Source organism: Talpa occidentalis, unplaced genomic scaffold (genome assembly GCF_014898055.3).
Source record: "Talpa occidentalis isolate TD23 unplaced genomic scaffold, MPIMG_talOcc4v2.1 talOcc4.14, whole genome shotgun sequence".
Classification (NCBI taxonomy): Eukaryota; Metazoa; Chordata; class Mammalia; order Eulipotyphla; family Talpidae; genus Talpa; species Talpa occidentalis.
In genome coordinates, this window is record NW_023601433.1 from 60,324,859 (window position 1) to 60,342,345 (window position 17,487).

General features: G+C 35.2%; 1 protein-coding gene across 4 annotated transcripts in view; it reads right to left on the bottom strand.

The window, feature by feature from the left end:
- Window positions 1–1,518: 1,518 nt before the first annotated feature.
- The window catches only part of USP6NL (USP6 N-terminal like), a 229,592-nt gene continuing 213,623 nt past the window's right edge, over window positions 1,519–17,487 (bottom strand). For all 4 annotated transcript variants that reach the window (XM_054695087.1, XM_037510601.2, XM_037510600.2 and 1 more), the window contains 2 exons: window positions 16,552–16,704; window positions 1,519–8,887 (listed from right to left, as the gene is read on the bottom strand). In XM_054695087.1, coding sequence (XP_054551062.1) covers window positions 7,473–8,887; window positions 16,552–16,704 — 1,568 coding nt within the window. In that variant the 3' untranslated portion in view covers window positions 1,519–7,472. The remainder of the gene's footprint in view (window positions 8,888–16,551; window positions 16,705–17,487) is intronic.

A 17,487-nucleotide genomic window follows, 5' to 3' on the forward strand; every position in this document is an offset into this window, starting at 1 on the left:
TGAAATTGCCAACTGCCTGTCAGAAAATACCAACTGTCAATTTCCTATTCCTCAAATTCTACACACAAAATAAGTCATTTTCTCACTAAACTTAAACCTACTCTTCTGAATTCTTTTTATTGTATGGTGATCCCACAATCCACTCTACTACCCAGTCTAGGAATTGTAGAAATCAATCTTGACCTTTGTCCCAATGATACAGCAAGATATTTATGTACAAAGGATCTGAAGAAAACAATTCCATTCACAGGAGCATCAAAAAAACACTTAGGTTGATTTTAACAAAAGAAATGCAAGACATAAACTAAAACTACAAAAAATTGTGGAGAGAAATTAAAGTTCGAAATAAACATTCTGTGTTTATATATCAGAAGACTTCCTATTATTAAGATGGCAGTCTTCTCTAACTGACCTATAGATTCAAAACAGTACCCATAAAATCCCAGGTTTTTTTCCTAGAAACTGACAAGCTGATCCTAAAATTTATATAGAAATGCAAAGGACGCAGAACAGCCAAAATAACTGGGAAAAGAACAAAGCTGGAGAATGTATATTTTTGCTTTCAAAACTTAAATTCCATTATGTTGGTCAGTTGATTTTTTTTTTTTTTAAAGATTTATTTATTTATTTAAGCACTGGGTACAGTCAGAAGTCAGGAGGGTGAGAGAATTCACCAGAGCCAGAGCGGAGAGCAGAACAGGTCAGTTGATTTTTAACAAAGGTTCCAAGGCAATTTAGTAGGAGAGCTCATTCTTTAACATATGGTATTGAGACCACTGAATAGTCACATGAATTTAGATCCCTACCTCACACCTTTTACAAGAAATTAATTCAAACTGACCCATAGACTCAAATGGGAGAGTTAAAACTATAAAACTTCTAGAATAAAACACAGAAGAAAATTATTTATGACCTTGGACTAGGCAGTAAATACAATACTAAAGGCCTGATCCATAAAGAAAAAAACTAGTTAAGTTGGACTTCATTAAAATTAAAAACATTTGCACTTCAAAAGACACCATGAAGACATTGATAAGACAAACCAGACTGGGAGAAAGTATTTGCAAACTATATGTCTTACAAAGGACTTACATTCAGAGTATATGATTAAAAAAACTCTTATTATTCAATAATAAAACCCAATTAAAAAGTGAGCAAAAACTTCTAATAGACATTTCACTAAAGAAAATATACCAATGCACATAAAAGATGCTACTATCACTAGCTATTAAGAGAAATGCAAATCAAGCCCAAAATGAGTTATCACTTTACAGTCACTAGAATGGCTACCATCAAAAAAATACAAAATTATAAGTGTTGGAAAGGATATGGAGAAATCAGAACACTCACATATTGCTGGTGGGACCGAGGTACAGATACTTGGTAAACAGTCTGGTAGTTTCTTAAAAAGTTAAACATAAATATACCATAAAAGGCATCAGTAGCACTCATATATATATATATATATATATATATATATATATACACATATATATATATATATATATAAATCTACCCAAGGACAATGAAAATATGTCCAAAGACTTGTACCCATATGGACTTGAGCAGTACATGAAATCAATCCAAATGACTACCAGCTGCTAAGTGACTAAATAAAAAATTAAAAGGGCCACACTGTAGAATACTATGCAGCAATAAAAAGGAAAGTAACTAATACATACTACACCATGAACCTCAAAAATATTATGCTAAGTATGAGAACAGTCAGTTGTGACAAAACACAATCATGATTCCGCTTATATAATATCTAGAAAAGTAGATTAGTAACCCAGTGTGAGCCTGGTAGTAGTAATAGATGGAGATAACAATAAATGGACACTTGAGATCTTTTTGAAGTGGTGGAAATGTTCTAAAATTGGCCTGCTGGCAATGGTCACACAACTCTACAAGTTCATTGAAGAATCATTGAGATGTACACTTAAATGGGTGAATTATTATAAGCTATGACTCCTTCAAATTGATGGGGAAGAGGGAGGGAAGCAGTGCCTCTAGATTCAGACTGCTTGGATTCAAGCCCTGGCTATATCCTATTGGCTATATCACTTGGACCAAGTAACTTCAACATTCTTGTGACTTCATTTTCTCCTCTATAAAGTGGGAACTATAGTAGTACATACTTCAGAGTTTCTGTGAGAATTAAATGAGTTAATAGAAGTAAAAATGCTTAGCACAGCACATGATCAGCACCCAATAAAGTTAGCTATTTTTCTTATGATTATGTCCATTTATCAAGTTTTACCAATTTTATGTGGTCACTAGTTTTCCAATCACCTTTTCTTTTTCTTCACAACTTCTTTTCTTACGTAACTTTTCTTCATATCGTCTTCCCTCATCTTAGGAGCTGTGCCACCTTTTACAAAACTTGCCAGTTTTCCTAACTTCCCTCAGGCTTGTTGCCTTATATCTGACCTCCACAGGAAATATGAATAAAATCATGGCAAACCCCATAGGGTCTTGTTCAATGGCACACAAGCCCTCTCTATAGTTAGGTCTCTCGGCGGAATCTCCTTCCCAACATTACTTACAACTCAAAGTGGCAAACTTCCCCCCCACACCATGTAGTTGCTCATGCCATTCCCTCTATAAATGCAACGCCCCCCACCCCTTTCGCTATCTGTCTACTCTAATTGTCTTAGGCTCAGTCCTTGATCTTTGTGAGCTGTGGCCTTTCTATGCCCTGATCTCATGGGAGGTGTATACATGTCTCTCACACTGAACTGAGACACAGAGATGATAAAACATTTTCTATCTCGAGCATGAGTTTAGCACAATTCCTAGGACACTAGTACACTGCAGGTGCTCAATAAAATGATGACCAAATAAAATGGCTGGCCTAATGAATGCCCAGATGCTGCAGCATCTTCTCAGCTCTCACACAGAGAAAATGTGGCTAGGCTCCCAAACAGCTTAGGTTTTTGTGTTTTGTTTTGCTTTTTAGCACACCTGAGGAGAGTGACAGAGGTTCTTTAGAAAAATGGAAATCTTAAGTCATACCTATTTTGAAGGACTCCTGTAAGTAGTAATAAGACTAAGTACTGAATGAAGCCACCTTCCACTTGAAGCCCTTTATACTTTCCACAACTATCAGTAGTTCATCAAAAGTTACAGATGGCTGGTAATATTAATCTTTCCAATGGAATTTTTCCTAACTTACCTGAAATTAGAGTTTTCTGAAAACTGATCTGTTTAGAGTTTTTGAGACAGCTCATAGCAGAAATACAAAACAATCAACTTTAGAGGAATTTTTTCTTTAAAGAACTTAGTTGACTGGATAGGACAAATACAATTACTTGATGCCCGGGGTTCCATCCCAGAGGCTCTGATTTAAATAGTCTAAGCTAGGATCTAGGTAGAAAATATTTTTAAAGTTCCCCATATAATTTTCAAAAGGAGCAAGCATTAAGATCCACTCCTATGAAATCTAAACTTTGCTCCTTTATTTCTCAGTGTTGTTAGAAATTGTGCTTAGATTTTGGATGACTAAATAGCCTTATGAAAAACAATTAATTAGTAAATGTTAAATGGAATTCTTCTCATTCTCAATACCTTGGGTCATCATCAGTAAAGTTTGAGTTATGAAAACCATCTGGTCAATAAGCATTTATATCTATAATAGAAATGGACACTTAAAATCCATTAAAAGACAATTAAAACAAGAAACCAAATCCCAAAATCATAATCTTAATTAACCCACAATCAAGAGCATACTAAAATATGGGTAATTTCAAAAGATAATTGAGAGTAATATTATTTCCAAAACATTAAGCTGCAGGTTCTCTGTGAATAAATTCCTATTTGGGGACATCACATAATCTCTAGTCATGAAAATGAAAAGCGATCTCAGCAAAGTACTGACTAGGTACAGTTTTTGTGCATGCATCATGATAGGTCCTGGAGAGGCCTGAAATGACTACAAATATGAAACTCAATTTTAAAGTTACATGGAGTATGATACACTTCAGTATTAGAATCTTCTTAAAATGAAAATGGAAAGACCTAAAACAAACACATTACATCTGTAAACTTCTTTTTTCTTCTCCATTGAAGTCCTGTGTAATGACTCTCTTCCTTCTTTCAAAAAACCTATCATTGATGCTGAAGGGGACCAGGACATGCCACCCCAAAATAAGTCATTTGGGCATAAGAATGACTGAACTGAAGGCAACTGAGTTCCTGAAATACTTTATCTACCCAAAAACACAGGCTCCCCAAAGAATTTAATTGTCATAAATCCTATCCCCAAGCAACTCTAATCTTCCCTGGCACCACACCCAGACCTTGTGACAAACTATCATGTCTCCCATCTATCACCCTCGGGATCCATTTATTTTTCAAAAAATCATTTCCTTTTTCCTAAGTGCCCTCTCTCTCCTACACCCGATAAGTAACATATATAGATCCTAAGTTCTAGGTACCCCCTTGAGTTACACATCACTGGGTACTCACTCACGTGTGTGTACATGAAACATGAGTTAATAAACTTGTTTTTCCTCATCTTTTGTCAGTCTAATTGACAGGGCTTCTGATGGAGAATCTACAAGGATGGAGGAAAAATAATTTTTTCCCTCCCCTACAATAATCTTATTTTTTATATATCCTAGCTTTAAAAAACTGTTTTTAGTAATATTATAAAAAATACAAACACCCCAAAAGAGTCTAAGTTTTAAAATGCTTTGAGACTCTGGGTCTAGTTTCTTTAACTTTTCAAAATAAATACTGAAAAAATACAAGTTATACCAAAGTGCTTATTACGTTAGGTAAAACTGTCATAAAGATGTAATGGTAAAATATTTATACAATGTGCATGCAGTTTCGTAAAATTAGTCTCCACCATGAAAATCTTTACCAAACAATATCTTCCATAAAGATATTTTAACCCACCTTATCAATATTATTTATCTTTTATTAAAAGATAAACTTGAAAGATAAAACTATAAGGACAAAATAATTTTAAATTAAGCTTTCTTACTAGAAAAAACACAGGAGTTACATTTTACAATGGAGAAGACTAGAAATAATATCTTACTGGTTATAATAATGACATGTTAAATAAAATGAAGGCAATATAATTCTAAATGCCACTGGAAGTTAAAGAAGCATAAACAGGGGCCTCCCCGGTGGCACAGCGGGTTGAGCACAACACTGTGAAGCTGTCCGCAGCCTCTGCAGCCAGAGTTCGATTCCCGGCCGGCCAGGGAGATTCCCACATGGCGCCGCAGACCTCTCCTGTCTCGCCCACTGCTCCCCTCAGCAGCGTATTTTGGACCTTCTACCTGTTCTGCTCCCTGCTCTGTCTCTGATGAATTCTCTCACCCTCCCACGCCTCTGGCCTGTACTCCAGTTGCCTGTATAAATAAATAAATCTTTAAAAAAAAAAAGAAGCATAAACACAGACCTGTGATAACAGTCGTGTAGGCAAATACTGGGCAACACTGACTAGAAGAGAATTAGCTTTTGAAGGATGAAGCACTTTTGTCATATGAAAAGGCACATAAAGGACACAAAACAAAACATACTTATTACTTTTAGCATGTTAAACGGTCACATCAAAAAAAAGTATACAGATAAAAAATGTCAGATGACATAAGAAAATAGTGTGTGTATATATATATATATTTTGCACATATATATAGATAAATCTACAGCTTTTACCACTGTTGATATATATTTGGGAGCAGAGCAGATGCTGCTATCATACACTAAATTGTACAGCTTGGTTTATTACAAGTCACAGAATCATGGTTTTAAAAATTGGAATATCCTCAGCTATATTTTTATATACATTTATTTCTAAGCTTCCACATGATCTGAATCAAGAGCCCAGTGATACCAGGATTTTGTCTGAGTTTCAGTGTAGTGCTTAGCTGCTAATACACTGCATTTGCTTTGCCATTTAATAACATCATTACTGAGTTGATTAAAATTACATTAGACTCATTATATACATAAAAAATATTGTCACATTCACTAGCTAAACAAATGTTACTCTCATTTTAAAAGACAAACGTCTGTACCTTGAAAGCTTAAAGCTCCAACTTGAAACAAGAGCCATCAGTATTAGGCTTTCTACTCTCTAAAATTCAAATGTGAACAAAGTAATGTTGGAAACAAGCTATCCAATTTAAAAACAAATTCATACTTTCTTGGAGTCCCCAGAACTTATTCAGTATTTTGATCATTGTAGTGTAATAGAATATTTTTTAAAGACAATGCTAATTTTTTACCATGAACCTAAATTGTTTCACTGAAAAAAAATTTTTGAAAGTATGAAAATCACCATATTTTTAAAAAGACCCAAATCTTAGATTCCTATTAATAGTTAAAATCATTGTTTACAATTTTACACCATGATAATTATAGGCCTAAGTGCAGCAATACCATTGACTACATTCTCTAAAGTGCCAGAAAAAGATCATGTAATGACCACCCAGCTCTTGATGGGGAGGCTTTACAGGAACTTAATGGGCAGAAGTAACCAAATTGTTAATCTTGCTTTCAAATGAATTCCAAAGGGGTTTGTTCTGCTGCCCCCCTTGTGAGTGCTTGGAGATCAGTCTGTGCATCTTCTGTGCAGAACCCACTGGGAGCAGAGCTGCAGCATTTCCTGCGCATCTGGCGAGGAACATCCTGCTCTGCTCTGAGTTTTACAAGAGTCAGACCAGAACAAAGGGCACTAAACCTGATTGCTGTACATGGATACAGTAAGCGCTGCACTTCTGGCCATAAACTTACTTTAACTGCCCAGAATTTTAAGCACCATTAAGAGGTTAACCTTTCCCTCCAATGTCTTTAATTTTTCAGATTTAAAGAATGCAGCAGTTGAATGAGGATAATGAGCATTCTATGAGATGTTGAATTGAGTCAGGGCAAACACTTGTTAGTTTAGGATCTGGGTTAAATATATTAAGAGGAAAAATACCTGACTAAAGACAAGTTAAGAAAGAGAAAAATAAATTATTCCACAGATCTAGATTAAAAGTAGGTTCTTTTTAAATATTCCTTTAGTTCTGTGTTCAAATGTGTATGCACAGACGCCTATAATATCTGTTAAAAGACACATACACTACATATAACCTTAAAAATACTCATTCTACACAGTTTTTCAGTGCTTTGTAACATTATTCAAAATAGAATGGGCTAACAGGGTAAAAAATGGTCAGGTTTTGGAGAAAGATATAAATGAAATTGAGCCATGAATTATTATTGTGTGTGCATCCCTAAATGCTATTGCTATGTCTAACAGGTTCAGTGATGATGCAATTTAAAATGCTCATCTTAAGCAGCATCTACATGGGATAAAAACATTTCCATATACTCTTATTACTAACATACATTAGAATTGTGCGAGTTGTTTACAATAGTATAAAATACTGCTTTGGCAATTACAAACATAGCAATGTAGGTTTCATATGGTTTCTACTCTCTTGTCTTTAGCCAGTATAGGTAAATTCTCACAGCAATACTGATTCTTGAATAGAAAGTCCATCCCGATTTCTATAGTGATATGTTGGAGGTGCTGGCCCTGGATACTGATACCCAGATGAACTGGCATTTTCTAGAGCTGGTGAAGTTCTATACCGCACTGGACTGTCTACAGAAACCGCTGGGAGGTTGTGGTCCTGAAAGGGCACATGCTGAAAGGCTGAATATTTTGGTAAATTGCTTAAGTGGCTATGGTTAGCATCTTGAGTCCACGATTGTCCATGCACCTCAGGTCTGTATGTATAACCAACTTCTGACCATTTCCTGTTATCTGGTAAATAATCCACTGGAGGGACAATAAATTTTCCATTCTTTGGTGACCCTGAATTGCCCAAATATCCCCCAGCACCAATATCAACAGGGAGAACTTCCATTCGACTGGATGGTAGTACAAGAGGAGTTGGGCGGTTGTAAAATTTCTCTGGAGAAACATCAATTGAAAGAGTAGAACCATAAGGTCTCCTGGAAGGATTCGTCTGAGTCCCAGGGCTAAACTGTGGTGACACGAAGTTGCTATTAGTAGTAGGGACGCGTTTTGGAGAATTTCCATGGTAAACAGGGGGATTACTGTAAGATGGTGGGTGCACTGTCCCTCGATCTTCCCCCTCTAACTGAGATGGGTATCTTGCATAATTTGTAGGCTGTACTCTAAAAGTAAACTTATTTGGTATTTTTGATGGACTAGAACTTGGCTCAGCATGCCTTCTTGGACTGTGAGAGTAAATAATATTCCTTGGACTTTGAGAATAAGCCCTTTCTAGTGCCTCTTCAACAGAAGCTCCATTTTCATTTTCAGGTACATTATCATACTGTGATGCATTAGATCCACGTTTCCCTTCATCAGCATTCAAAACCTTCATCTTTTGCCTTCCATTTGATAGCTGAGTATCAGTAGAACTTGGTATGGTGACTGTCAGTGTGGGGTGTGCTGATCTACTTTTGCCTTCCATGGCATATTTGGCACTTTTTTCAATAGCCGAAATTTCTGATGGTTTATTCCATTTGGGTACAAATTCCTTCCTGATGTTTGAAGTAGCATTGCTATTTTGATTAGCAGTTGCATGGTCATATTGCCTGGAATTAGTTTGTGGACCTGATGGAAGTTTTCTTTGAAAGTCTGCCTCATCTTTAAGCTTTTTACTGTCATCCTCCACCGATTTCCGTCTTGGTTGCCTTACTTTTTCTGGAGTACCAGTTCGACTGTGATGGTGAGGTGAATGCTCATGTTTTTTGTGAGGTGATGAGCCACTTTCTCTTCTGCTGCTAGTGTGGGGACTTGACCTGCCAACACTTCTTTGTCCATTGCTCACGAGACTAATACCGGCAGACTGATATTCAGGTGGAAGTTGTCCCAAAGGTTTCTTTGGAAATTCATCCTCTTTACCTAAAGGAAAAGATGAATTCACAAATAACAATCAATAGACAGAACCATAGATAACCACATTTTGAATAACTGCATACTTCTTAAATGTGCAAACACACACAAGCATCCATATAAATAAACCCCACAGGATTTTAGTGGCTTAGAAGCATTTTTCAGAGACTGATAGACATACCAAAACTCACAATCTTATTAGGCAATGTGCAGGTAGGAATATTTTATAATCTTATGAGTAAGATTCATACAATTGTGTTAGATGATTTCTATATTTTGTTAAGATATACTGCTATGTGCTTACTCAAGACCGTAGTTCTAAAACAATTAATAATTCAATGTCCTACCATTAAAGTAAAGTTTCACTTTAGTCTGTATCAACTAGAACTTTTGAAATCTCAGTAAAGCTTTAACCCCCAATTTCAAGCAGGTCTGTTAAATTTAAAAGCCAACTGACTTTTGGTTAACTGTGGGACTTTTGGTTAACTGTGGGACCTGACTTTTGGTTAACTGACTTTTGGTTAACTGTGGGTCCAAGTTTTGTGTTAACCAACTGTGGGTCCAAGTTGTCCCCAAATAGCTTAGTTATTATTATTATATTTTCATCATCTTTAGTACCTTCTGCCATGTGAATTCATGATAAAAAGTAGTACTCTTTATTTCAGCATTAGCATTCTAAACAGATGTTAGCATTCTAAACAGATCTAACTTTAAATGCATAAAGATGAAAAAAACAAAGAGAATCACATTAGATACTTTAAGTTTTATATATATATATATATATATATATATATGTAACATCAGGAAATAAATGAGGAATTAAAGAAAGGAACAATAAATTGGCCACTAGTAGATATTGTTTAAAAATGACCCACTGCTATACAGACATACAATAAATATCATCTTGAAAAAAACAAGAGGTTTCACTCTGAAAATACTGTGATGGGGCCTCCCTGGTGGCGCAGGTGGTTAAGCGCAGCACTGTGAAGCTGTCCACAGCCTCTGTAGTGCCGGTTCGATCCCCGCCGGCCTTGGAGCAACCCACGTGGAGAGCAGACCTCTCCTGTCTCGCCCACTGCTCCCCTCAGCAGTGTATTTCGTCAGTCTGCCTGTTCTGTTCCCTGCTCTGTCTCTGGTGAATCCTCTTACCCTCCCGTGCATCTGGCCTCTACCCCGGTTCTTGTGTAAATAAAATAAATCTTTAAAAAAAATATACCGTGATGTAGAAAGTGTATTTTTCAAGTTTTTCACTTGTTGCTAAGAAAAAATTCTCCTGTTACTAAGAAAAAATTCTCATTTAAAAATTAGTTGAGGGGCCTCCCTGGTGGCGCAAGGGGTTAAGTCGCAGCACTATGAAGCTATCCGCAGCCACAGCAGCATGGCATGAGTTTGATCCCCGGCCAAGGAGCTAACCCACATGGCACAGCAGACCTCTCCTGTTTCGTCCCCTACTCCCCTCAACAGTGTATTTTAGTCAATCCGCCTGTTCTGCTTCCCACTCTGTCTCTGGTGAATCCTCTCACGCCCCACACCTCTGGCCTGTACCCAAGTCCTTGCATGCATAAATAAATCTTTAAAAAAAAAAAAAATTCCTCCCAAGCAAGTTAGCACAATGGTCATGTTGGCAGGAGTAGGGATATTCACAGGTCCCAAGACCACAATGCACTGCTGGCAATTGCATGGTTTAAAACAGTGTTAGGTGACACAGACTTTCTATAGTGATTATGAGCAGGGAGCATTCTAAAGACTAACTAGTAGAACTAACACATGGCTCCTGACCCCAGTATCAATATATGTCTTCCAGGAATATTTGTTGATTGATAATACTGTTCAATTATGCCATGTATAAGGTAGTCCCCACAACAGCTCAGTGAAAGTTAACAATATTCAAAAAAGAATTGCCTTTATAATAAAGTCATGTAAAATTCTTAGTAACTTGGCAGTGATCAAATATTGCTTGTACTTCTGTGATGATTCTGAGGGTCCTCTGGGCACGTTATCTGGGAGGACACTTTCTCTCCAGAGGAAGAGAGATGCGAATGGGTAGAAATCAGTAGAGAGAGAACAGGGAAAGAAAGGTGAGAAAGAAAAAGAGAGGGCAGCAGGGTGAGATCAGAGTAGGTGTATAATGGAAGAGGTTCAGAAAGAGGAGAGCAGGTAAAAGGAGATTAGGAAGACAGCAAATGGAGAAAGCCACAGGGACCTATGAGCAGAGCAGCTCCCTTCCTGGAAGAGGGCTTCACTCTCAGGCCTGAGTGGGGACTTGTTCATGACTCACAAAAACTGGGCAGGGCAGAGGCTGCTCCAATGGTAGTACCAAGACTCAAGGACTCTGCACCTGGGCAATCTAATCTCTGCAGTTATAAAATTAAGAAGAAAAATGCACTTGACTTTATTATAAAGGCAATTCTTTTTTGAATATTATTAACTTTCACTGAGCTGAAGACAGACCGTATAAGGACAAATGCCATCACCAGTAATATGACACCACCATCACATGCTAATAAACATCCTCTGCCTTTCCCCCACAAAAGCATATCTCAAAAAGCATTAAACATTCTTACATGATCTCTTCTTAGATCCATCTTAACCTACCTGACGTGCCCCCCACTATTTCTACCCCTCTACCTGCACCACACTATCTTCTTTTACCCCTAAGCAACTGAGTATAATGAAAAGGCTGAAGCATAACTGATGCCAAAGTAGTTATAAATAGACTATAAGTCTTAATATTTATAATACCTAGTTTCATTTGGGACTTCTTGTCAATAGACATAATATTGTTTCGCTCACCCCAAATATATAGATATAGCTTCATATCTAAAATTTTATTCTCCCCTTTTCTTGAAAATACAGGAGTATACATGAAGAATTACTGCCTTATTCTTTAAAGGGTAGGAAAGTACCACAGTTTTTATCGCTGTAACAGGATGCTTTTATGAAAATACCACTTTAATGGTGTTCTTCACCAGTATTTCAACATCTAAGAGGTGAGCATTTTTATGCTAGTGCTAGAATACTCAAAAAGGGAAATACAACTCGATATATTTCAGGATGAAGGTAAAATGTTTGTTTCTTTAAAAAAATAAAAAAGAAAGAAAAGTAAAGCCAGCTCTACAAAATAAGGTAGTCCTTCTCAAGTGTCTTTATGCTTGTCAATCCTGGATCTTACTCAGGTCTCTGTCACCACCCAGTGGACACCATTCTCAATTACAAGACTTAGATTAATTGTCTCAGAAGGCATTAACAGCTTTTCGCAGCCAACAAGAGACATATAATTACAGGAAAGTGTTCTAAGTGCTTTCTCTGTGAGCAACATTCCACTTTTAAATTTCAACAGAATATATGTACTCTGATTCTAACAGTTTCAGTAAAAAATGGTGGATCTGTTGTCAGAAAAATTATTCTGGGAAAAGGATTCATCTTATTCCTTCCAGATCAAATATTAAGTCCAACTGAGTCTTTAAAGTATTGTCACATAATTACTGATTTCAAATTTATATCTGAAAAATCAACTTTCTGTTTAATGACCATTAACCAGAAGAATACACAATTCAAACACTATATAATCTTCAACCAGGTCATCAAAATAATTTCAGCTTGCTTTCTAAATTATAGCTGACAGTAAGAAAAAAATTTTGATTAGTGTAGTTAGGTTCATAAGCTTGATTTTTTTTTTTTGTCCTGTCAGATTAAGTTTGAAAGATAAGGGATTCAAAAGGAGACAAATCTTTACAAGATAAACCTTAATCACTATAAAACTATTTGATCCTATATTTTTTCAATAGTTTCTGTGAAATAATTTAAAAAATTATAGTTTGTTTACTAGTGTTTCAAATCACATACATATTAATGAGTATTTGTAAAATCAATTTCTACTATATAAACAGATAAAATGAAAATCTGCTCAAACACCCAGAAAGTAGAAGAGATTTTTAATTTTTTAAAAACACAGTAATATTGACTTGCTTATATGTGTGTATATGATCAAGACACAAGATGCTTTACCTTCTCAAAAACATTTCTTAAGCTAACTACTTGTAGACAATAGGTTTTTATTTTAAATATATACATTTTCTTGTGCTTCTTCACCTTATTCAGCTCTGGAGATACCACATAGTTTTACAAATTGAGGTTTGTGGCAACCCTGCATTGAACAAATCTATCAAGCACCATTTATTCAATATCATGTGGCTCAATTTCATGTCTCTGTGTCATATTTTTATAATTCTTGTTCTATTTCAAATTTTTTCATTATAATTACTATGTCTGTTATGGTGATCTGTGATCATGATCTTTGATGTTACATTTGTAATTGTTTTGAGTCCCATGAAGTACACCATAGATGAAGGTGAACTTAATTGATAAATGTTGGGAGTGTTTTAACTACTCAACTGACCGGCTATTCGCCCATCTCTGAGCCTCTCTTTGGATGTCCCTTTTCCCTGAGATACAATATTGAAATTAGGCCAATTTATAATCCATCAGTGACCTCTAAATGTCTACCTAAAAGGAAAAGTTGCACATTTCTCACTTGAAATAAAAAACTGGAAATGAGTTTGCTTTGTAAAATATGCATGTCAAAAACTGAGATAGGCCAAAAGCAAGTCCTTTTGTGTGTGTCTAATAGGTGGCCAAGATGTGAATGCAAAAAGAAAAAGTTCTTGGAGGAATTTAAAGAAGTTAATTCAGTAAACATAGAAATGACAAGAAAGCAAAGTATACTTATTGCTGAGTTGAGAAAGTTTTATTGTAAAAAGAAAAGAAATGGTAGCGATAGGGAGTGAGGAGGAAGAAGTGGCTGTTGCATTTTAAGAGACTTAAGTATATCAAACACAAAGTACGATCCGCGATTAAATCCTGGTTGAGAAAAATAGCTAAGATAGTTTGGAGGACTACTGAAAAAATTATATTAATATGGAATTAGTATTTGATCATATTTGGGAATGATATTTAAATTTTGTTAGGTTGGATGGTGACATTGTGGTTAGCCAGGAGAAGGGCCTTGTTTCTTGAACACTGAGACTAAAGTGTCTAGGATGAATTATCATGATGTCTTTATTTTTTTTAAATTATTGGTAATGGGTACATGGGGAGAAGTTTCTAACATTTTTTTTTAACCTTTGTATAAAAGGTAAAAGTTTCTCGCAAAACTTTGGACAAACACATTTCAAAACTAGAAGTGAGAAATTTTCCAAAGAAATTATAAATAACCCACATTGACCTCAGAAGACAAATCACAAAACAATAACCAATTATCAGGAAAGTGTAAAGTTATCAGAGAAATTCCACACAAAATAAGACATCAAACTGAAACAGCTTCACAAGTGTATTAGTGAATGATTAACAATTTTAATACTACATAAAATTTTCCATAGTACAGGGAAAGATATAAAGTTTCCAAATTATGAAGCCAGCACAACCTAATAAGTTTTAGTTAACTACAATGCAAACTCACTTAAGAATAACAATAAAAATGTTAAGTAAAATATCAGCAAGTATAAATCATCAGTACTTTTGAAGTTCACAACTAAGAGAAGTATACCCAAGAAGTACATTAGAAGCATTTGAAAATATTAATAACAGTGAAGAAAGTCAAGAAAACCATGTGTGAACAAACCATGCTAAGTGTTTTAAAAGAGAAAAAATGATTATCAAATTAATACCTAAAAGGCATTTTAAAAATCTTATACATACAATTTGATATTTTTGCAATTTAGGAAACAATAATAGTTGGATAAATTCTTGAGATGAAAAATAAATGAGAAGCATGAATATAAAAAAGTCAAATGTATATGCATACTTTTATATGCATATTTTTAAAAATATAGATGGGTATTAAAATTTCTTACTATAATGTTCATTTAGTTATCTTAATGTTCCATATATATCTCATAATAATTTAAAGAGGAGAACAATGGGCAGCTTGCAAGGTAAAAAGTCCAGAAAGTAAATGCAGTAGTTGAAATATAAATGCAAGACAGATTACTATCCTAGAAAGTGCAGAATCCATCTTGGTGCAAGTATGATGAGAGCAAAATGCAGCCAATGCTCCTGGTATTATCCTTCCCTCTCCCTTTATGCCTCTGCTCCACTCTCCATCCCATGCTGCCATTTCCTAGTAAATAACCTTACAACCAACTACTACTAAGTACCTTCAAGTATAGAATGAGGATGGGTACTTTTCCTTAGAGTTATTGTCAGGAATTAAATGAGATAGGCATGTAATATGTAGAAAATAGTAAGCATTTAATATATATTAGCAGTTAGTTCGATACTAAATCATCCTATTCCATTAACAGGTTTTCACATTTTATTCTCACATTTAGATAGTTCTAATACATGTTTTTTCTCTATATGTGTCCTTTACTAAACTTGTCTTAAACTCTTTTTAAAAGCAGGCAAGACATTTAAAAATAAATGTTGAAGTAGAAAGAATATAGTTAGTAATTGCTGTTCCAAATACATTCCCTGCTTCAGGAAAGAATTAGCAGAAAATGGACATTATTATTCTGAACAACGGAGGGTTGACCTCACTTAGCAAAGGTGATGGTTTCACGAAGCCTATGCCCACACTCAATTATTGCTGTGATGACTTGTTTTTTAGTGAACCCTGATGACCCAAAACAAACCTCAGATAAACTGACTAGATCCCTGGCAATAAAATAACTAAAAGCAAAGTATTTTGCTTTTTACCAAAGAGGAAAAGAGATTTATTATGTGATTGCATTTCTCTTTCCTTCTTGAGAGACCTATCCAAGTAGACATCAAAGCATGTACTATAATGAGTGGGAAATGTTTAGTTCAACGTTATCCAAGGGCATGAATACTGACTATTTCCTTTCCATCTCAGGCCCCAGAGCAGGGCAGCAGAGGTGAAATGCACAAGGTGAGCGCTGACCAGAGGGTTCGGAGAGGCACTGCCCACCACTCTCAGATTTGTGGGGTGTTCTTGTAATAATTCCTCTGATAAATAGCCATTTATCCTATATCCAGCTCTTATATTACCCTATGCATACTAGATTGCTATCATCTGTATAAATCCTGTCTTTCCTTGTATACCAGGAAAGCAAGAAGCATGGGGATATTAAAGATCCTGCACAACACCTAGCAGAAAACCTAACAGGAGGTACTGGAAGATATATTAAAATAAGTGAATAAAATATATTACCTGCACTGCAATATAATGCAAAAAGCCCTGGATCATTAGTCAGAATACTTGAACTCTTGGTCAATGTTATCTGATGATTCTGTAGTTTCATATAAGAGCATTTAAATACCACTTCTACAAAATGGGATGTATAATCACTCTGTTATTGCATATGATTTCACAAATCGAAGTGATAAAAGTAAAAAGTACTTATTGTAATGCTAGTTGAAAGCACCATAGTTATTTCTGTTGAACAATATTACTTGTCAACCAAACTCTGTAAGTTTCAGTAGAGATAATACAGCTATGCTACTAGGGGAGGTAGATTTAGTTGATGTGTTTATTTGCTTTCTCTTAAAATAAGAATAAAGTCATAAGCAGCTAGTAAGACAGTGGTTTATATTATGTCCTCACAAGTACATAAAAATGTTTATACTTTGAAGAGAAATGGCCCACATTAATTGCACAGTGCTTTCTACTCTTAATTTGTACTTTAGATACAAACTGTTCGGATATTTCTTACCAGGTTCTGGAAGGTCTAATTTCGCCCTCTTTAGTTCTGCCATGGAAATCTGAAGTTGATCTATCACAAAGTCATCTTCAAAGAAAAAATTCTTTGCCAAGGTCTCCTGAAGAAATTCGACAAGTTCTTCCATAGACAATTTCATTAGATGTTCTAAGAAAGGATGAGAGAAATTTAAAATGCTATGTTAACAGCTACTTTAGGTTCAGAAATAACATATTTTACTCTGATGTAGTATTTCTTTTTAAAGGGCACAGCAGATAACTTATATATGGTATTGTGAATATCACTGAAATTCAGCGAGACTAAAGTATTTTCTCATAGGAAAGCTATCAGGGAGAAAAGCAAGTACTTTTGGCAGAAGAAAGGAGATGAATACTGGTAAATAAATATCCTCTCAATTGGTTTAAGAATAATCATAATATTAACAATTATGTTAATATTAACACCCATATGTTAATATTAAACCATAACCATGTTGATATTAACCTTAGAGAAAACAGACATAGAAAGACCACCCAGAATACATGAAGGCTTTCTGTTTTATTGATACAAGTGCCAACAGTTATGGGCAAATCCACATGTAGAGTTTCTGAATTTCAAAAAAATATGGAATATTAGTTTGATTTGTATTTCTACCTATGAAATTAATTTTATTGAAAAAATTCAAATTACAGATACAAAGCAGAAAGTAAAACTCAGCTAAGATTCCTACTAGTGATTATTCTAAAGGCAGATGTGTATACATGTTTATTAACTAACAAAAAAATTATACTTACACTTTCCTTGTTTTTTCCCTACTCAATGAAGTATATCACTGATATCGCCCAGTTCAGTAAATATGACTTTATAGCATCATTAATACTAGACGAGTCTAGTGTGTGCATGTACTACCATTTAATTAGTCTTTGAATAACAGATTGTTTCTAATTGTTT